The sequence below is a fragment of the Gobius niger genome, assembly GCF_951799975.1.
Source record: "Gobius niger genome assembly, chromosome: 4".
NCBI classification, from domain to species: Eukaryota; Metazoa; Chordata; class Actinopteri; order Gobiiformes; family Gobiidae; genus Gobius; species Gobius niger.
In genome coordinates this window covers 5263021-5284805 of record NC_136855.1, presented here as the reverse complement: position 1 = coordinate 5284805, position 21785 = coordinate 5263021, and the positions used below count along the sequence as shown (strand labels likewise).

Here is a 21785-nt window from a genome sequence, read left to right as displayed (position 1 = left end):
CAATCATGGATAAGCTTAGTTATAAGCTTGATGTTGATGAGTTAAAGATTCTACAAAAAAATAACATATTTGTTAAAAACAATTATTAATCATTCCTGGTTAAAGGAGCTTCTCTTTTTTGCTTGTTTTTGCATGTTTTGTGCGTTCATGCCCTAAAAGACCTCCTGACACATGAATATTTTTGGTTTCATTCAAATGATGGTTATGAGCCACCGCATATGAGCCATACACACACGTTGATGTCCTTGTGACTCATGTCGTCTCCCTCTGAAGCCAAGGAGGGGTGCTCGCTGTAGGGGTTAAATCCCATTCATAATCTCATTTTGTTTTGTCTTCCAGTTCATGGATCATCTCTGTCCCTGGTCTCCAGCACCTCCTCCATCTACTCCACGGTGAGTACAGAGGCTCTCACAAAGTACTGCAAATGTAGCCTGCTGTTACTTCTAAATGATAGTGCGGCAAGTTCTGGCAGCGAGGTTCTACATCAGGTTTGCTGCGGGGCATTAGGAAGCATTAAAAATCAGGAAATTAATTGTGCCAAAAATAAGAACTTAAAACTGACTGAAAAGCATGACATTTGTTTCCAGCAAGCATTAAATCTAAGTTAATAAGTTAATATTCTTGATATTTCTTAATCCAGTGTCTTCAAATCTTTAGAAATGATAAATTGTGGCTTTAAGAATGTTGTGTCTGTGCATTAGTTCCAGGCGCAGTCGTTCATATCTGCGGTCATTGTAACTTTACTCCTCTGTCGTAAAAAAAAAAAAATCATGCTGGGACTTCACACTGAAAGGTGCGTCCTCGGGGGGAAATCTCATCTCTGCAGAGGTGTCACTCGGTTCAGGCCTGCACTCCGGCTGCAGCCAATCAGACTTTAGCCCCGCCCCCTCCCTCACCTGGGCAGGTTGCGGGCTGTGCTCCGGCACTCAGTCAGGGATGAGCTCAGAGGGGGGAGGTCTGAGGGACAGAGGAGCAAAATGATGGCTACTGTCTCACTCAGCTCCGTCTGGCAGCACACGGTAGGAAACTGCACTCAGCATTACTTCAAAATAAATATATCCTGTCTAACTGCTTTACACACACGTTATTTTGTAGTATAACTGTGTTTAGAAAATACCCCTAGTTATTAAAAAAAGAATGTAGTTACATGCAATTGCTCCAAACACCAGCAGAGGGTGCACTTTTCCTCTTGTGCCTTTTACAAAAGTAGCAAAGCAAAAATTACATGCAGTGCCGGCATGCACACTGATCGTGATGTGTGCCAGTGTGGGCTGGCGTTTGGCAAACTCTGGATATTATAGTCACGTTACTCAGTAACAATATTTGGGTATGGCCAAACTGGAGAAAATATGCTCGGTTTAGGTGGGGGTTAAGGGGCTAAACTGAAGAAGGATTATCGGAGTGTGGGCTGGCGTTAGTGAAACATCCATCCATCCATCCATTTTCTTCCGCTTTATCCGGGGCCGGGTCGCGGGGGCAGCAGTCTCAGCAGAGATGCCCAAACTTCCCGATCCACACACACCTCCTCCAGCTGTTCTGGGGGGACCCCGAGGCGACACCAGGCCAGCTCGGAGACATAGTCCCACCACCGTGTCCTGGGCCTTCCACGAGGCCTTGTCCCACTAGGACATGCCTGGAACACCTCCCGCGGGAGGCGACCAGGAGGCATCCGAAACAGATGCCCGAGCCACCTCAGCTGGCTCCTTTCGACGTGAAGGAGCAGCGACTCTACTCCGAGCTCCTCCCGGGTAACTGAGCTCCTCACCCGATCTCGGAGGGTGCGCCCAGCCACCCTGCGAAGGAAACTCATTTCGGCCGCTTGTATTCGCGATCTTGTCCTTTCGGTCATTACCCAGATCTCATGACCATAGGTGAGGGTGGGAACGTAGATCGATCGGTAAATCGAGAGCTTTGCCCTCCGACTCAGCTCCCTCTTCACCACGACAGACCGATACAGCGACCGCATCACTGCTGACGCCGCACCGATCCGTCTATCGATCTCACGCTCCTTCCGTCCCTCACTCGTGAACAAGATCCCGAGATACTTGAACTCCTCCACTTGAGGCAAGGACTCCCCACCGACCTGAAGTGAAACATTTGCAAGTGAAACAAAACCGCATGTTTGTAAAGCATCTTTCAACATGTAACATAACAACGAGCCGCACGCTGAGAGTGAATGAATAATGATGAATAAAGTCTAAAGGAGCTTTGAGCGTCTGGAAAAGTTCTACATAAGGCAGTGGTAGTAGAGTCGTAGCAGTGGTAGTAGTGGGTATGAATTAGTCATATTGTTTTGAAGTGAATGCTTGAGTAGTGAGCGCTGTGAGGAGAAGGTCGGCACAGAGGGAAACGCCCATTGTTGTAAATTGAAAACCGTAAATACGGGAGAGTGCGTGTGCATGTGTTTGCAGCAGAAACAGGGCGGGGAAAGACCAAAATTCACGTTCAAAAACATGAAGGAACTAGAGGGGGATGAGGTTGTGCCAGACAGATTCTGCTCTACTGGACTCAGGGAGATAAGGCGAGGTCCATAGTTCACAGTCTTTGTGGGGACTTGGCTCTTGTCTGATCTCATGCTTCCTTAAAGGGACTATACAGAGTTTAAAAATGTCAAAATTCTGTATTTTCCTCCCCCTACATGTTCCAGCCATGTCCTAATGTGTAGAATGAGCTCAGACCTGTTCACCACAACTGCCTCTAAAATCCTGCACTGCCACTCAAAAAGGTGTTAATTCGGGTCCGAATTGCCGTCATGCACGATCTTAATATAGAAGCTGCAGTTACACGTATGACCTGAGGTGGCAGTAGTGAGCATAAAATGACAAACTTGCATCTAGCCCCTTTAAGACAAGACACTGCTATCTTCAATTTTCTGTTTTTTGGCCAATTTGAAAGTTTAACATGAAATTTCACCTGGAAACAAAAAACATATTTTGTTTGTCAAATTGACATATGGATAATCCTCCTCCCAGAAGCAAATCGACTTTAACATTAGCTTAGCGTGACTTTGCACTAACTGTCTCGTCTTGCGTTTCAGAATGAAGAGAAATCTCAGTCGGAGGTAAGTGTCTGCTCCTCTGTGTTTTGTCTGAAATAGGTTTAGTCTCTGCCTGGGTTTAGTCCTGGTTTATGGGGGAGAAATCTCAGCTGGAGGTGCGTCCCGCTCCTTCTCTGTAATCTCCGTAATAAGCAGCTGCAGACACTTCAGATCTTTCACCTGTGGAGTTTCACCTGTGGTTTCCTGTCTGAGTCACACCTGCTTTCAGCCCCATAATCTTTCACATCTACAGTCACACGTGGGCTGGTGAAGTGCTCAATCTAATAGGCCCATAGTCAATGTAAAAAAAAGCCAAACCAAATTCTCCCTTTACGATGTTATTTTAGGACGTTTTATCCGCTGGCGAGTCAAACATTTCCAGGAAGTAACTCCAACATGGCTGTGTCGCTCCCTGGTCTTCCCCACGCTTGTTCATTCACAAATACTGACATGTTTGGTATCCACGTGTAGCACACGAAAGGCTGTGACCGAGATGACGCTGTTATCCAAATATGGTCATTTCCTTTGTGGGAGACAGCAGCGGCTACAGACAGGAGAAATATACACAGGGCACATGTGCAGACAAAGGGACTGAACAGTAGGGCCGTTTTCATCCCACTCTTTTTCTGTAGCTTCTCGCCTTAAGTGAAACTCATGATTTTGAAACTCAAATTGCAGCCTGATCAGTTTCAATAGAACTGAAACACGATGGTAATGATTTTTCCCGGCCTGTGTTAATAACTGATCCATGTGTTAATAACTGATCCTTGCATTGAAGAGCACCAAAAGGACACGCTCTAGCTCGACTTGGCAATAATTTGACCTCGTCTTGTTTTTCAGATTCGTAAACTTCGCCGGGAGCTGGACGCCTCTCAGGAGAAGGTGTCTGCTCTCACCACTCAGCTCAGCGCCAACGTAAGACAAGAAACATGCTGAAAATGTTTCTTTTTAGACTGTGCTTTGCCTCATAAAAAGTGTTTTTTTAATGTATCTGGTTATGGAGTGAGTTACCTTCTCACTTTCATACTTTGCTCGGGGGAAAGTGGAGCCACGTTGTGCTGTTTTGTAACTTAATCCCCCACGACTTGAGCTGTTATTTTACTGTGAAAGTACTTGATCTCGGCTGATAATTTATGGAGAAAGGTGCCCAGAGCTGAACTATCTGATTCCATCACGCTCCGCTTGAGATCAGACTCTCAAGCCGGGTTAGAGATGAGAGTGTAGGATTACAGGCGATTAAGCCCCGACAAACTCCACTTTACACAACATTTAAAAGTCACAAAATGCAGGCAAAACAGGCACAAAAGGCACAAAAGAGGAGTAGGAGATGTGATAGTAGCAGCCATACAAGTAAAATGGAGAAATTGCATTCAATGCTAATATATGCAATGTATTTTTCCCATAGCCGTTAGCTTTAGTCTGTTCTATGTATTTTTCCCATAGCCGTTAGCTTTAGTCTGTTCAATGTATTTTTCCCATAGCCACTAGCTTCAGTCTGTTCAATGTATTTTTCCCATAGCCGTTAGCTTCAGTCTGTTCAATGTATTTTTCCCATAGCCGTTAGCTTCCGTCTGTTCAATGTATTTTTCTATAGCCGTTAGCTTCAGTCTGTTCAATGTATTTTTCCCATAGCCGTTAGCTTCAGTCTGTTCAATGTATTTTTCTATAGCCGTTAGCTTCAGTCTGTTCAATGTATTTTTCCCATAGCCATTAGCTTCAGTCTGTTCAATGTATTTTTCCCATAGCCGTTAGCTTCAGTCTGTTCAATGTATTTTTCTATAGCCATTAGCCACTGAACATCATCTTATAATATGCTAATAATGGAGAAACCACAGAAATGATAAATGCCATGAAATGGATTCTGTAATATAGGGACTGGGTTTCATTCAATTAAATGGTCCAGACTGGTCCAGAAAGTCATTTCGCTAACCCAAGTGTGCATTTGTAGGAAAAGCTCAGATAGCTGACAGCGATTTAGCAGGTTTGACACAAAAAGAGACTGCCCTGTTGTGGCTGCAGGAGAACATCACAATGTTTGAATTGCAATAGATAAACTGATGCATTTTTATGTGTGTTCAGGCTCATCTGGTGGCAGCGTTCGAACAGAGTCTGGGAAACATGACAATCCGCCTGAAGAGCCTCACTCTCACCGCGGAGCATAAGGTCAGACTTCGCCACAGCTGGACTTTACTCAAACGCTTCTGTACAAACACACTCACATAATTCTAAAACATGCTGCTCTGACAGGACTCTGAGCTGACGGAGCTGAGGAAAACCATCGAGCTGCTGAAGAAACAGAACGCTGTGGCTCAGGCCGCGATCAACGGAGTCATCAACACTCAGGAGCTGCCCAACAGCAAGAGCGGTACGGCTTTCCAACAGGACTGAAAAAAGCTCCTAATCCAGCATCAGAAACAGACATGGGTGTATCAGCTTACTTATGGACCATGAGAGATGCCAAGGTTTCAGAATCAACATCACATGAAAAGAGTCCCAACAGCTGTGACGGGAGCTATCATTTGTACTTCCGTTTATGCATATTAAGTAGCCATAGGGCTGCTCGATTATATTCTCACAAAATAATAATCATGATTATTTGAGTCATAATTGAAATCACGATTAGTCAAACAATGATTTGTTGCCTTTTTAAAAATACATACAGTATATATTTTATTTATCTATCGAAACCTATACAAAATATTTTCTGTGGACCGTTAAAAAAGTAAGAATTATATAAAATATGCTCAAATTTCTAAACTAATCTTCTATTGAGAGATCTCTGTCACACCTGCCCCCTTCTGACCAGCCCTCACCCCTGCCCAAGCAAACCTGATGACATCACTCAGCGCTGTTTGTTTATGTCGGACCAAAGCATGAGCCATTAGCACGTGAAATGCAAAATGGAACAAAAACAATCATCCCAGTGGCATGAAAAAATACCAGTTTGCTTTGAGCTCCGGTTTTTAAGAGTTTTAGACTCTTCTGCACAACCAGCGTCTGGGCCAAGGATATGAGAGGCATCTAAACTTCTGTTGTCCTTTCAGCTAAAGGTTAGCACTTATCAGTGGCGCTACAAGAGGAGCTACTTATAGAAATTATTCAAATTTATACTGTGACAAGTCCCAACAGTCCATAATGCAGCGCTGGTAGTTCAGCCGATCAGACGTTCACACAAACAAACAAACTGTGCAGAACGGACTCTCTGCACTTCCGGTGGACAAGCGGGAGGAAGGGCATCCTTAATGCTTGTTTGTTTCTCGTTTATGCTATTTTTGTAATTGTAGTGTAATCTAAATCGTTATTGAATTTCAATTAATTGCACAGCCATAAGTAGCCATGTGCGCCTGGTGCGTGCTTAACACCAAGCCTTCAAAATAATAAAATAGAAGTGTAAAGGCCTTTAGACGGCCATCGTGCTGAAATAACACGGTCACAGTGGTTTTAAAAGACTTAGACTGCTGGAACATCATTGATGCGTATATATATTTATGTTTAGGCCTAATTCTATTGGAGCAAAGATGGTAATGCATTCCTCAATTATTCATCCCAAAAATATAAATACGTTGTGGTCGGGACTCGCTGAATGAAAAATGTGGGCCCTGTTCTAGACTCTAGAAAGGTGGTGATTTGAACCCAAACCTGTTGAAAGGAACATGTTTTCTTCAGATACCGTCACTTTCTGATAAAGGAACATTGTGAAAGACTGAAACCTCGTGCTGTTCCTTCACAGTTGGTCCAAACGGGAGCCCTCAGCTCCAGACCAAGCTCGAACACAAGACGGATCCCCAGTCCAACCTGAGCCCGGGCCCGAACCAGACCCCGACGCAGAACCCGGTCCAGACGTCAACCCCAGACCTGAGGATCCGCCGGCAGCACTCGTCCGACAGCGTGAGCAGCGTCACCAGCCACTCCAGCGTGGGCTCCAACTTGGACGAGGCGCGCAACCGCAAGAAGAACAAGAAGAACTGGGTAGGACACAACTTCAGCTGGACACAATCAAATAATGACTAGGATTACACCTAACACGAGACCGAGACGTGAAGTAGGAGCTGTAGAAGTGAGCTTTTGATTTGTTTTGATTTCCATTGTTTCTAACGGTGCGGGTCTCTCCCTCAGGCCTCTTTCACTGGGGAAAAGGTGAACATTTTATTTTGTAGGATTTAGTTTTGAAGTCATTATAAGAATGTCATTTGCAAAACTGAACTGGAGCTCTCACTGCTGGATTTGAACGGGTTTATTCATAAAATAATCCAGGCAAATCAGGGTTTTTTCCCATCAAAGCCCAGCCCTTCTTTGCAAATGACTAATTCGACTTGTCTCTAGTTTCAGTTCTGTGCCGTAGATGTCTTTTATTCTTCTTTTTTTCTCACTAAACTAATCTCTTTTTTCCTCATTTCTATTCGTGAAGAGTATTCTGTGCACAGGAGGACAGACCAACGACACTGACGTATGCTCTTTATGTGCTCCCTCTGTCTGGTGTTAGCTTTAGCAGTAGCTCTACAATCTTATTTACTGTAGTCTTTGTTATTTACTCAGGGCTAAACTTTAGAACTAAACCAAGTAGAATCCTAATCAAAGTCAGGAGTAAACGGGGTATAGCAGCGGTTTTGTATTTTTTATGCACAAAATGCCTTATTTTTACAGTGATAGGAAAATGTATGTGAACGCCTCAATTGATCATAAAATGTGGTCTTTATCAAAATCATGAGAATGAGTTAACAGTGTCAACTAATACCACCCACACGTTTACATGTTATCATAGTTTTCTTTATATTCTCAGCTTCCGCCCCTGCTCCTGCCTCTCCCTCCAAACCTGTAACAATAATAAACTAAAGCAGGGCTTAATGGTGCTTCTAGCTTTAATCTTCCTGTCGTAATAATAATACTGAACCGCCCAGTGTCTTGTGAGTGTGAGAGTGTGTGAGAGTGTGTGTATGTGTGTATGACTAAAGCAGGTGCGCTGATAGGGGTGCATTAGAGCGCATAGTCACACCCTCGTGCTCCAAACTAAAAAAACCTGTGTTGTGTCTGTCTCCTCCTGCGCTTCCTCCGCTCAGGTGTACGAGGTAAGGCCAGCGCTGGACTAAACCAAACGCTCTGAAACCCGCTGCACTTCCCTGAATGCTTCCAACAAACTAATATTTAATTTCTGTCCTTTATTTAACACTTCCTGTAGCTCCCTGCACCGCCGCTTCTCCCTAAACGAAAAGGTCTTATGGCTTTTTGAAGAACTCCCAACATCGGAGCACATTTTACACTAGAAATACATTTGCCCTGATTTGAGTAACTCATTTCAAGATATCTGTCCACCAGGCAAGTTTTCTACACTTAATTGAAGAAAACACACTCAAAAGGTGTTAATTCGGGTCCGAAGTGCCGCCATGCACGAGCTTAATATAGAAGCTGCAGTTACACGTATGACCTGAGGTGGCAGTAGTGAGTATAAAATGGCTAACTTGCATCTAGCCCCTTTAAGTGTTGAAAAACCTGCCTCATGGACAGATTTCTTCAAGTTTCAGGAACAAATTGACTGATATCAAGAAAATGGATTGATTGTTTACTCTGGTACCATGCTACCATTTCGTGGATATGAATGCATCTCCGGTTGCACTTTTGTTTTTAAATCCACAAATTAAAGTCAGAAGTGACTGACTTTGTCCACAACGCTGCACCAGCTGTTGTTTAAGTGCTACTTTAAAGACTGGAATTGCAGATTTTTAACCTCTTGACCCCTGCCTTAAACAAGTGCATTTTCTCCAGTTCAGCTTTACCCAAATCTAAAAGGTTACAGGCCAGTGGAACGCCTCATTTGAAAGCTAAGACCTACAAAACTCATCTAAGCAGACATTTCTTTTCATTGCTTTTTTGTTTCTGTTTTGTGGTGTTTTTGGTCACTTTTCTCTTCCTCTTTTGTCACACATTTTTTTGTCACTTTTCAGTCACCTTTCTGTTTTTCTTAGTCGCTCTTTTGTTGCATTTTCATCCTCGTTTTCATCTCATTTTTGTCGCTTTTTTGAAGAAGCTTTCAGATTTGGGTGAAGCCAAACTGGATAAAATGCACTCGGTTCAGGTGGGAGTTAAGAGGTTTTATATTCACTGTTAATTCACCCCCAATGCAATACAGTACATAGTGGCTTATAATTAAAAGTACAACATTACAAGTTATCTTCACAGTCATCAAATAAATACATCTGCTCCCATCTAGGCCTGTCACGATAACAAAATCTGAAGTTTGACATTGAGGCAAGAAACAGTCACAATAAACCTTATCATTGAAGACAGATAAATGTACTGACCATAAATATTCACACCAAAAATATTTAAAATATCTGTCATTTACTGCTGGGGTTCACAAACTTTTCAGGCCGCAACCTAACTAAGCATGTATAATCATTTAAAGCGAAAGATGTTGAAATCTGGTTTAACCCCTTAACCCTCACCTTAACAGAGTACATTTTTTTCCCGTTTTGCTCAAATCTAAAAGCTTCTCGATTGGAGGGGTTGCAGCCTTTAGGCCAGTGTAACGCCTCATTTGAAAGCTAAGACCTACTGAACTTATCAAAGCTTCTTCCTGGTTTTTGTTGCCACGCTTAGGTCGTTTTTGTTGCATTTTCATCATGTTTTCATTGCTTTTTTTCCCACTCTTTTGCCCCATTTTTTTCCACATTTTTGTCATGGTTTTGTCACGTTTTTGAATGTTTTTTTTTTAAGCCTTTTGGCCACATTTAGTTTTTTTAAGTGGACTGTATCTGTGATCAAGCCACAAAAATGTGACCAAAACCAAAAAAAAGCAACAAAATCATGATGAAAACACAACCAAAAAAACCTCACAACCTCATCATAGTTTTGTGGGTCTTAGCTTTCAAATACTCTGGCCTATGGGCTGTAAGTTCTGGTCCAGAAGCTTCTAGATTTGGGTAAAGCCTAGTGTAAATGGACTCGGTTAAGAGGTTGATGATGTTAGTTAGTGGAGACTGTGTTAAAATATTGTCTCTGCAACCCCCGCTGATTTGTGGAGGGATAAGTCAATATAGTGATTATCGTGACAGGCCTAGACCCGTCCTGAATGAACATGAATGCTCAAATTGTCATAAGACCTTTAGAACCCCGTCCCAGCCTCGCTCCATGCCTCATGTTGAACCTCTGCGTGTCTTCTAACTTCCCTGCTCTCTCCGCAGCTGCGCAGCTCCTTCAAACAGGCCTTCAGCAAAAAGAAGTCCCCAAAGTCGGCCTCGTCTCACTCCGACATCGAGGAGATGACGGACTCCTCGCTGCCCGCGTCGCCGCAGCTCCCTCACAACGGCTCCGCCCCCTCGGGTCACATGATCAGGAACGCGCTCTCCAACTCGCTGTGAGTCACAAAGCTTTTACATGACACGGGTGTGAAGTGGCAGAGTGGTTAGCCCTGTGTCCTCTCCCGCAGACTGTCCGAGTGCCTGGACGTGGAGGCGGAGACGGTGATGCAGCTGCGCAGTGAGCTCCGGGAGAAGGAGATGAAGCTCACCGACATCAGACTGGAGGCTCTGAGCTCCGCCCACCAGCTGGACCAGCTACGAGAGGCTATGAACCGCATGCAGGTCACCAATACTACTGCTGTGTTTCTACTACTACTACTACTACTACTACTACTACTGCTGCTGCTTTTCCTCTGTCCTTTATTGGGCTGGGAACAGTTAAATGATACTAGTTTGGTATCGGGAAAATAGTTTAGGTTCTACTGGTTTTCAAAAAAATAAAAGTATCGAAAGCAGGTACCTAAAAGAAATGACCGTTTTGATGCTGACGGTCCAGGGACAGCATTACATTATAACTGACTTTTTCCCCATTTGTTTTCTGTGTGAGTGTTTCTCAAATATTTGCCAATTTTTGATTACTGATATTTTCCCCAATTTCTCCAAATTTGTCCCCCAAATTATTTCCCATTTTTCACACATTTCTTGACATTGGAGATGATATATACCCGATATTGACATTTGTTTTCTGGTCCTAGACGACAAACCAAGTATCATAAAAGCACTGATATCGGAAAAAAAAATCGTAGCGGTACCCAGTCCTAGTCCTTGTTGGTTTATCAGTGGTGATTGACATCTACTGGAGGAATGACTGAATGGAAACTAAAGTATCAATACTTTCGACACCAGTGACCAAAACTTGACATAGGTATCGGTACGCTTTTTTCCCAGTACCAGTACTTAAACGATACCTGAAGGATACTTTTTTTTTTATACATATACTAAAATATTTGTCATCTAGGACCAGACAGCAATGTTAATTTATTTAAAAAAAATAAGACTATTTCTTTTAAATTTGTATCAAATATATACATCAAAACTTAGATCTAAAGATACATTTTTTGCTTTTTCTTTCTTTTGATACTTCGATTCCAGTAGTACCTAAACTTTTTGCCACACTGGTGCTGTTAAACATACCCAGCCATGTCCGTGTGAAAGAATCCGTGCCGAGTATTAATGATAAAAAGTTATTTTCTACAAAATGAGTAATGTGTGCTCTCTAGTGACCTGACATGGCATGTTCTGCCTAGTTTTTACTTTTCTGCTGAATGCATCTGGCTTTTCAATACAACACACAATTATTTATCCACAAGACAAAACATAATGAGGTGTCGCATGAACTGGCTGTCATTCTGTGCCCTCGGCCTCTGACCAGTAGCGCCGCTTAAAGGTACACTGCGTAACATTTTGGACTATACTTTGCCTGCAAAACAAAACATGCTCCTAATGACCAGCTCAACACAGGATCTGATGAGGATCTAACGTGTTTAAATCTCAAATTCTACTGACTTTAGTCACATCTCCATGGAGACGAGCTGGAGAGGTACCCACTCCCGGTAAAGTTTGCAGTCATATCTTAGGAGAGGTGATTCTCATAATTTCTCATAGTTTGTTTGTACATTTATGAGGTATTTTTCAATGATGAAAATATCTGTCATAAAATAAATGCTGGTGTTTCAATTTTATTTATTGGGTAAAATTCTACGCGGTGTGGCTTTAAATATACAGTACTGCATCAAACACGTTTCTTGCCATTTGATATTTTGGAGGCTCCAACTTGACAGATAGTTGCATAATTTGCATCAAAATAAAGATTTACTCAAAGTGGCATGTTACTTTTTTTTTTCTTTTTCATTTTTAAAGATACTGAATTTTAATATTAGTCAAGTGGAAGTAAGTAAAAACAACAACTTGCAAAATACAATTTACTTCAAAAAGTTACTTAGTGTAGTGCGGTCGGAGTAGTTGTATGGAGGGAGTGAATCGCTTTGACTAATATCTATAATATCTATAGTATGTTTGGATATTTGGTCTAACCCTGAACGATCTGCTGTTGTTGCAGGGGGAGATCGAGAAGCTGAAGGTGGAGAACGACCGTCTGCGTCTGGAGAACCAGAGCAGCCGAGCGGGCTCCCAGGCCTCCGTCTCCTCCTCTCCCCCGGCACAGAGCCTCTCCCTGGGCACGGCCGGGCATGGGCCGGGGGGCACCTCCATCAACCTGACCACCAGCGAGTCCACCAGCCTGGGTACGAGACGCGTTCACATAAACATGCTGCTAGTTCTACATTATATACTCCTGTGGCTACAACCTGTGTGTGTATGTTTCTGCCAGACATGCTGCTGGACGACACGGCGGAGGGCGCTCTGCGGAAAGAGGGGCGCCACGTGAAGATTTATGTCAACCTGGACCAAGACGGAGGGTTTACAGAGGTCAGTGCAGCGACGGGTTTGAATGATTCTCCTTCTGCGTGTGAGTCTGTGTGAGCTGACAGTGTGGATCTGTGTGCGCTTCAGGACGGAAGAGGACGCAGTTTCCTCATCGGCTGCATCGGAGTCAGCGGGAAAACCAAGTGGGACGTCCTGGATGGAGTGGTTCGACGGCTCTTCAAGGTGGGTCTCTTCTCCTGTTTCTTCTCCTGTATGTCTTTGCCTGAATGTTTGTGGACCTATCAAGGTATTTATCATGCAAACTCAATGTTTGTGTGTATTCATATTATGAGAAGTAATGAGCTTCTCAATGGCTCTGGGGAAGCAGCAGTGTCTTATACCTTAGGACTGCATCAAATTGTGTGTGCATCAAAGTGTTGGTCAGTAAAATGCTGTGGACAAATAAGGTATAGCATCATGAACACATTTAAAAAACATCATTTACGTGACAGCTAAACTGTGCTCTTCCTGGGTAGGCATTTGGGAGGCGGGCTCATGTCTAGATTGATGCACAGAGATTTCCAAAAGCAGGCGTGAATGGATCAGAAAACCACTCCAAGTCCTCCACGAAACATGGGTAAACCTCACCCCACCTGTGTTGCAGGAGTACATCAGCCACGTGGACCCGGCGTCTCAGCTGGGCCTGACCTGTGACAGTGTGGAGGGCTACTCTGTGGGGGACATTGAGCGGCCGAGCTCCCCCCGAGGGAACCACACCCCTGAGCTGCTGCCGTGTGGATACCTGGTGGGGGACAGCAACCGCATCAACATCCAGCTCAGAGGTACGACACAACCGCTACTTCCTCAGTCCTCATCCTTACAGTATGTTTTCTGCTCTTACTAGTTTTCTAATCTTCTCTCTTTTCTATCTTTTTCAGGCGTGTCGAGTGGCAGCGTTGACTCCCTGGTCTTTGACTCGCTGACGCCAAAGCCCATGGTGCAGCGCTTCGTGTCGCTTTTGAAGGAGCACAGGCGCATCATTCTGTCAGGGCCCAGCGGGACGGGAAAGACCCACCTGGCCAATCAGCTCGCCCGGTTCATGGTGTTACTGCAGCAGCGTCCTCTGACCCCCAGCGCCATCGCCACCTTCAACGTGGACCACAAATCCGGAAAGGTGCGAATAGGGCTGAGCAGTGTTCATTTAAACATATTTGAACCTCTTAACCCCCGTCTGAAGTGAGCACATTTTATCCAGTTCGGCTTTACCCAAATCTAAAAGCTTCTTGAAAAAAAGTGACGAAAATGAGGATCAAAACACAGCGAAAAAGTGAGAAGCAACAAAAGGACGTAAAAAACATGCCGGAAAAGCAACAATACATGCGTTTCCAGTGACATCACGCAAAGTTCCGGCAGCCATTTTGTATACGAAAGTAGAATAACATGTAACGATATCTCTACTCAGGATGAAAATGAAAGACAACTGATCGACAGTGGCATTTTTATGTACTCGTAGTCATTGCTCAAAAAAATAACAGTTTAAACACGGCCCCAGAGACGCACGTTTATGTGAAGGAACCAGTGAGTCAGTGTTTCAGCTGCTCAAGACGTTAGCATGCTAATGGTTAGCATTTGGCTTCAACACTAATAACAGCTCAGCTCTGTTACTGTAGTATTTTCTCAGTGTTAATAGATGTGAGCCACACATGTGTTTATCGTTTTGAAGCTATTGACAGTTTAAGATAAATGCTAACCGGTAGCATGCTAACGTCTTGAAAAAGCTTAAACACTGACTCACAGAGAAAGGTTTCCTCTTTGATGTGTTCATTTAGTCTGTGGAGTGAAGCAGATCTTTAATAAATCTTGCTGTAACTCCACAGACAGCGCATCTTCTTGAGCTATAATTACGAGTACATAAAAATGCCACTGTCGATCAGGTGTCCTTCATTTATTCATTCATTTGATTTACCGCCCTGACGTGTTTGGCCCGCCTGCGTAAACGTGCCAAGTCAAATTCCTAGTTGTGAACCTGTTCATAACAATGGCAATAAAACCTATTCTGATTCTGAGCAGAGATATTGTTACATGTTGTTGTATTGCATAATTTTACTTCGGTATTCAAAATGGTCACCATAACAACAAAAGTCACATGACTGAAAGGCATACAGCACAAAAAGTGCAAACATGCAAAAAACAAGAGAGAAAAAATCTACGAATAAATGACAAAAAAGTGTATGTGACAACAAAGCGGCAACAACGCAACAAAAAAAGTTGCAATCAGTTTCGTAAGTCTGAGCTTTCAAATGAGGCATCACACTGGCCTGTAGGCTGTAAGCCTTTAGATTTAGGTAAAGCCGAATTGTAGAAAATGCGCTCGGTTAAAGCGAGGGTCAGAGGTTCATTTCGTTTTAGTCTCAGCCTTTTGACCAATAATGTCATTTCTTTTCATTTTGTCTCATTTTAAAATAAATGTAGTCAACTTTACATTGATATTATTATATTTAAACATATTTAATCACATTCTCTGCTTCATGGAGCTTCTCCCACATAAACAAGGGGCCAGACTCGGTCCTTTGGCAGTGAATTGTAAATGATATGAGGCTCTTTCAAACTGTTATAAGTTTTGAAGTTTTTAGTCCCTTCTTTTCATTGTTATTTAGTCCCTTTTAGTCGACGAAGATATATGGACATTTTAGTCTAATTTTAGCCAGCCAAAAATAACACTTTGATTAAAATGATGACAAAATATTTGAGTTGGTTAAGTTAAGCTGTTTTAATCAGGTGTTGTGTAGATTTCATGGAGAAAACCCTAAAGCAGGACTTCTCTGTGACGCCTGTGTGTATGTTTGCAGGAGCTGCGTCAGTACCTCTCTGGTCTGGCAGAGCAGTGCAGCGGGGTCTCGGGGACAGACTGCCCCCTGGTGGTGATCCTGGATAACCTGCACCACGTCAGCTCTCTGGGAGAAATCTTCAATGGCCTCTTCAGCTGCAGCTCCCAGCAAAGGTCAGCCTCACGTCCACTGTTCTTCTTCTCTCATTTCTCTCAGGAATCTACCGGTCCCTCTTTAGCCCTTTCCAAAGCTTTCTACATTCCTTCACTTACTGATTCATTTTGTTTTTTCGTTCCAAGTGGAGCATCAATAACAATGACTTATTTCCTTGTGATGTGTGCATTTCAGTCCGTTCATCATCGGCACCATGAGCCAGGCCACATCCTCTGCACCGAACCTGCAGCTGCACCACAACTTCAGGTAAAACGCGACACATTTACATCAACAATCCCATGTTTAAACTAAGGTCATTGGAAAGGAAACAGCATGGCAAAAAATGCAGACCCACGCAGTTCCACTTGGGAACTAGAGATGTCAGGGTTGTTTTATTATTTGGAGCAGTTTCTTTCCAGACCGCCCCGCAACATTGTTTCTATTTGTACAATTCACCCAACCATTAAAAATGACCATTATAAATATCATAGGTCTTAATGGACCACGGCTTTAATTTTGTCCGTAAAGGTGCTTGAATGTTGCCTAAAACTTGTAACGAGATGCAAATCTGCAAGAGGCCGGAATGAGGCGCAAAGATTTATGAAAAGCCGCCTCATATTTACCTGACCTGTGCATCACTGCTGGGATCCCTAATGGGGACGAACCTTCCTCCCTGTCAAGAATCAGTGGTATTGACATAAAACCTGCATGTGCCTCCTACGGCTCTGGAGTGATCATCATAAGGATCTTCAATCTTTGAAATGGAGTAGAGTGAAAGTAATGAGTTCTCGAATACTACTAAGTACAGATCCTCAAGAACTGTACTGTAATACTGTAGCAGTCATTACTCAGTATGTTTTATATCACTCCAGTCATAGATGCAAATCTGTACTGCGTCACTCTAACCCCGTGTCATTCAGAGCAAACTTTATAACTTCTCTCACCTGTGATTGAAACAGTTTAGTAGACAGTGATTTTTTAGCCCGATATTTCTTGTTAAATATAATGTTTGCGCACACGATAAACCTCCATGTGTTTCTCTGACTGGTCAATCACAGCCTTCAGACATCACAGAGATAACGCCGTCCTCCCAGCGGTCTGTAAATATTAACCCCAGCCTTGTGGTCGTCAGGTGGGTGCTGTGTGCGAACCATACGGAGCCGGTGAAGGGCTTCCTGGGCCGGTTCCTGCGGCGGAAGCACCTGGAGACGGAGATCCTCAGCCGCAGCCGAGACCAGGACCTGGTGCGCATCATCGACTGGATCCCACGAGTCTGGAGCCACCTCAACCGCTTCTTAGAGACGCACAGCTCGTCCGACGTCACCATCGGTAACAACCTGCCACGGGTCATCTGTTAGAACTGCTTCTGTTCAAATGAATACAATAACGTTTGTCCCGTCCAGGCCCCCGCCTGTTCCTGTCCTGTCCCATGGATGTGGAGGGCTCCAGGGTTTGGTTCACCGACCTGTGGAACTACTCCATCGTCCCGTACATGTTAGAGGCCGTGAGGGAGGGGCTGCAGGTGAGTCCCGGGGCAGATTCATGCTGTTTGTGGTGCTATCGTGAGTTTAGATGGTCCGTTTCCGTGGTGACGCTGGCTGTGATTGGCCTCTTAGCACTAAACTTGGCACCATAAAACAAATGTATCATGGTTTAGGTAAACCAGCTTCGGAAGAATAGGAAAAGTAAGGTTTGTGTCATTATTCCTCTACAGCAGCTATTCTTGAAGTCCAGAGTGTTGTGACTAGTGATGGGCAATTACGCATTTTAGTGATTTTTTTTTTATCAATACAATACCGATATTTTTGGGGTCATTTTAGTAGTGATACTGATCATTCATATAGGTGAATGCATTTCATTCAATATACATTTCTAAAACTGTTATTTTATATTATTCATTGTACATAAAGATCATTTGAAACCTCTTAACCTCCCGCCTTAATTGAGCACATTTTCTCCAGTTCGACTTTACCCAAATCTAAAAGCTTCTTGAAAAAAGCGTCAATATAGCGACAAAAACGAGCATGATAATACAACACAAAAGTGACCCAAAAAACCCCAAAGAAACCTCCAAAACAAGACAGAAAAGAGAGGAAACACGACAAAAATGCGACAAAAAAGTGGCAGCAACGTAACAAAAAAGTTATGATCAGTTTTGTAGGTCTTACCTTTCAATTGAGGTGTTACTCTGGCCTATAGGCTGTGAGCTCCAGACGAGAAGCTTTTAGATTTGGGTAAAACTGAACTGGAGAAAATGTGCTCGGTTAAGTGGGGGGGTTAGAGGTTCAGTGAAAGTGCTGAACTTAAGTATATAGCGCCACCTCCTGTTCATAGAGAGTGCGTTATTAGGCTTTTAGCATGTGACAAATGGACTTTATACTTTGGAGCCTTGATAGAAATGCAGTAGAGCAGAAAGTTCTGGACACAAATACTGCTAAACTAAAGTCCAGATCCTCAAACGTCTCCCGCTCTGGTGTCCTCACAGCTGTACGGGCGCAGGGCGGTGTGGGAGGACCCCTGTGCCTGGGTGATGGAGACCTACCCCTGGGCGTCCATCCCCTCGGACTGGCCTCCTCTGCTGCAGCTCAGGCCGGAGGACGTGGGCTTCGACGGCTACAGCGCCCCACGAGAGAGCGCCCGCAAGGAGCCGGCGCAGAGCGACAGCGACGCAGACCCGCTGGTGAGCACCTGGAGGAGGGTTTAGCTCTCCATCCCCAGGCTGTGTTGGATCTGTCTGTGGAGTCTGTGTTTCTCCTTAAAACAGGCAAAGCTGCTTAACAGATTAGATTTAATGTCAAAGTTTTATTTAATAGACTGAACTCTTTTCTTATGTTTTGTCGAATTGTGCTTAGATTTAAGTCTAAAATCACACAAATATTGTCTTCTGTGTCGCCTCAATCTCAAAGCCAAAACCAAAACCAAAGACATACCTGGTGAAGCCGGAAAGGTGTCAGCCACATCTTCATATATAATAGTCCATATAATCAAAGTATGGCCATTATCTTTAGCGGAAGATACCAACCATACTTACTTACCTTACTGCCTTTTGAAAACCTATGCACCTGCAGCCCAGTACATTACATGATCCAACTTTAGAGCAGTTTTTATTCCACTTATGCAACAACTTCTTCACTTCAGCAGCTCAGAATCAGAATAGTTTTTATTGCCATTGTTTGTAAACAGGTTCACACACTAGGATTTTTTTCATGGTGAAGACGTGCAACATTAAACATAAAAACATACAAACACAGAGTTTAGATCAAAAATAAGCTTTAAAACTTTAAACTATAAGGCTTTAGGGGCATGCATAAAGATTGTTAAATTAAATAAGATTAAAAAAATATCTCCCACAGACTCCAAACTTTCCAGGCTTGGACTGAACAGTAGGATTTTTTACTGAGAGATTTTTCAATATCAAATTCCTGATTTATTGAGCTTTGAACCCCAAAAATCTCTTCCCCTGATATGTCACAAAATAAAAGCATACTTAGACCAGGCATTATCCATGATTTAGATTTTGTTAGCAGAAATATTGGTTTATTAAAACTGACGATCAGGGGTGGTGAACAGGCTCTTGGCCAATCAGAGTGCGGCTCTTTGCATGAAAGGATATGTTAAATACAATGCGGCTCTTTGCATAATAATTGTTACATATTTCCTATAAACTGTAACAGTCATTAAGAATATTGACCAAAAATCCAATCATAGTCCTACAGACCCTGTATCTCCACACACATGAATGAGAGTCCGTATCCCCCTCCTTTTCGAGGCGGCGTGTAAAAGCAGGATGTAGGTTAAACAATAGTCAGGCAGATCGTGGCTCTGGGATCAGCTTCTGTGCTTTTCAGGTTTCTGATTAGCTTACTCTTCATTTGGTTTAATTTGGCCTCATATTCACAGAAAAAGATCTAAATTAGGAAATGGAAAAAAGCGGAGCTGTAATGAAGCATCTGATGCGAAGCACGACGTTGTAGCGTGGAAATACACAAACACACAGTCCAGTCAGGACCAAGCTGCAGGCACTGAGCGCACAGGCCAGGGGCGAATCAGAGGAGGGGGCTCAGTGGGCAGGGCCCCCCCACACAAACATACTCCAGCATTAAAAATAAAAAAATCTAATTCTGCTGGTGAGGAGTAAAACCTTCAAATCTAACACTATCATTGAAAATAAAATAAAAAGGCATAAAGTTAAAGTTTATTGTGATTAAATATAACGGTCACATTATATTTAATCACAATCTCGTGAATGCCTTTTTGGCTCTTCATAGGATCAAGGTTGAAAATTTCGGTTCTCGGTCTCTGACTAGTTGGCCACCCCTGATCTCTATGGTAACGCAGGACAGTCAGCTACATATGTGCGGATAACAGGCGGCTTTTCATTGACCCAAAGTCAGCAGAAGCGGTTCAATCTCCAAAAGTTTGAAATTACATTATGTTCTTTTTGTCCAGAAGCGCTTCCACACACTCACTGAAAGTTTCAAACATTACACCAAACATCTTTCAGTCGCAAGAAGACTTTTTATATTGTCTTGTAAGCTAAGGTGCTCATTGGCTTAAAATACTTGGTAATATATCTGTTTTTATGCTTTACAGTGTGGCTGCGTTTTATGCAGTTCCCCATGGTGGTAGTAATTCCAAAATTCCATTTTCCCTCATATTTCTCTGTTTCCAGATGAACATGCTGCTGCGGCTGAAAGAGGCCGCCACGTCGTCCAGTCCTCAGAGCTACGACGACAGCGACTCCAACAGCAACAGTCACCACGACGACCTGCTCGACCAATCCCTGGAGTCCACGCTTTAAAGCAGCCAATGAGAGGAGTCCGACTCCTTCCATTGAAAACCAGCCAGAGGTCAGCGGAGCCTCCCGGAAACCGCCCCCCACAACGGGAGCGAGGGAGCAGCAGATCTACTCCGAGCACCGAGGTGTAGATCGGAGGTCTTTCCCGTGGCGCTGGGACTCGTTTTGACCCGGGAGATTTCATCATTTTCTGCGTGTCTCAAAAGGATTTAACCGTATAATTCAGTGGTTAATGCTCCGGAACCGCCACATCTCCACAGTCAACTGAAAAGTCTAATATTCATCCTTTTTACACATCGAGTTGAGCCCAACCTGCCATTTTCCTGGACTGGATTGGACTGTACTAACTTGAACCAGCTCAGAGGGGAGAGGGGACAAATGATCTCTTGATAAGTTAACATGATATTTGACCTTAATAAGTATTTTGTGCACTTTATATACGAAAAAACATGTTTTTCAGTTACAAAAATAGTAAAGTATCTCATTTGAAATGGTCACGTTTAAATTCTACCTTCGTTAGGCTCAAAGCACTTTACTTCAAGAAACCACTCACCCATTCACACTCTGATGCACCAGTGTCAGACACTGGAATCAGGGGGTAAAGTGAGAGGAAGGAAACGACCACAGTTGTGGGATTCGAACACAACACAACCAGCGCCACTGTTGCCCCTAATTTGAAGTACTTTGAGATGGTTTTGTTTGTTCTTAAAGTGATAGGCTGTAAGTCTGCAAATTGAGGAGAGATAGAGTGAAATTGTAAAGTAAACAATGAAATCCCTCCACTCTGTAAGCCACTCCTGGTTTACAAAATGAGCAGAGCAGGAACAGAATTTCAAAAGTAAACGATCAAGCTCCTCCCCTTCCCTCCTGATTGGACCTCACAGGAAAAGCTCGTCTCATTGGTCAAAGGGGTATCCCTGGGATTCTGATTGGCTGTTAAAATCAGTAAAGGGAGGAACTTTAAATGAGTATTATTATTAAATATCACTTATGCGACATCAAATTTCAGACCCAGAAGGTCAATTAAACACAATCTATTAAATCAGTAACACATTTAAGACCTTACAGACCATCACTTTAATCTAAACTAAAATGTCAAACGGCAACTTATTTCAAGTAAATGTGTTAAAGTAATACACTTCAGATGAGTGGAATTTATTTTGAGCAATTGTGACTTACCAATCAAATGAGATCTTCTCTGGTGCTTCCACTAAAATCACATTTATTATCCCTTTTTTTTTAAGATCAAAGGGATATTCAAACATATTTTAGGTGCAGTAAGATTTGTTTGTCCTATTTAAAGTGAAAAA

General features: G+C 43.2%; 1 protein-coding gene across 1 annotated transcript in view; it reads left to right on the top strand.

The window, feature by feature from the left end:
* nav2a (neuron navigator 2a) overlaps positions 1-20614 on the top strand; it is a gene marked incomplete at its 5' end in the record, with an annotated part of 117111 nt that extends 96497 nt beyond the window's left edge. The window contains 21 exons of the mRNA XM_079554884.1: positions 340-392; positions 3038-3061; positions 3878-3952; positions 5117-5200; positions 5285-5402; positions 6768-7006; positions 7154-7174; positions 7446-7484; positions 10216-10388; positions 10461-10614; positions 12392-12575; positions 12662-12759; positions 12844-12939; positions 13361-13538; positions 13635-13870; positions 15546-15697; positions 15873-15944; positions 16810-17006; positions 17081-17199; positions 18163-18357; positions 20350-20614. Coding sequence (XP_079411010.1) covers positions 340-392; positions 3038-3061; positions 3878-3952; positions 5117-5200; positions 5285-5402; positions 6768-7006; positions 7154-7174; positions 7446-7484; positions 10216-10388; positions 10461-10614; positions 12392-12575; positions 12662-12759; positions 12844-12939; positions 13361-13538; positions 13635-13870; positions 15546-15697; positions 15873-15944; positions 16810-17006; positions 17081-17199; positions 18163-18357; positions 20350-20478 — 2636 coding nt within the window. The 3' untranslated portion in view covers positions 20479-20614. The remainder of the gene's footprint in view (positions 1-339; positions 393-3037; positions 3062-3877; positions 3953-5116; positions 5201-5284; positions 5403-6767; positions 7007-7153; positions 7175-7445; positions 7485-10215; positions 10389-10460; positions 10615-12391; positions 12576-12661; positions 12760-12843; positions 12940-13360; positions 13539-13634; positions 13871-15545; positions 15698-15872; positions 15945-16809; positions 17007-17080; positions 17200-18162; positions 18358-20349) is intronic.
* Positions 20615-21785: the final 1171 nt, after the last annotated feature.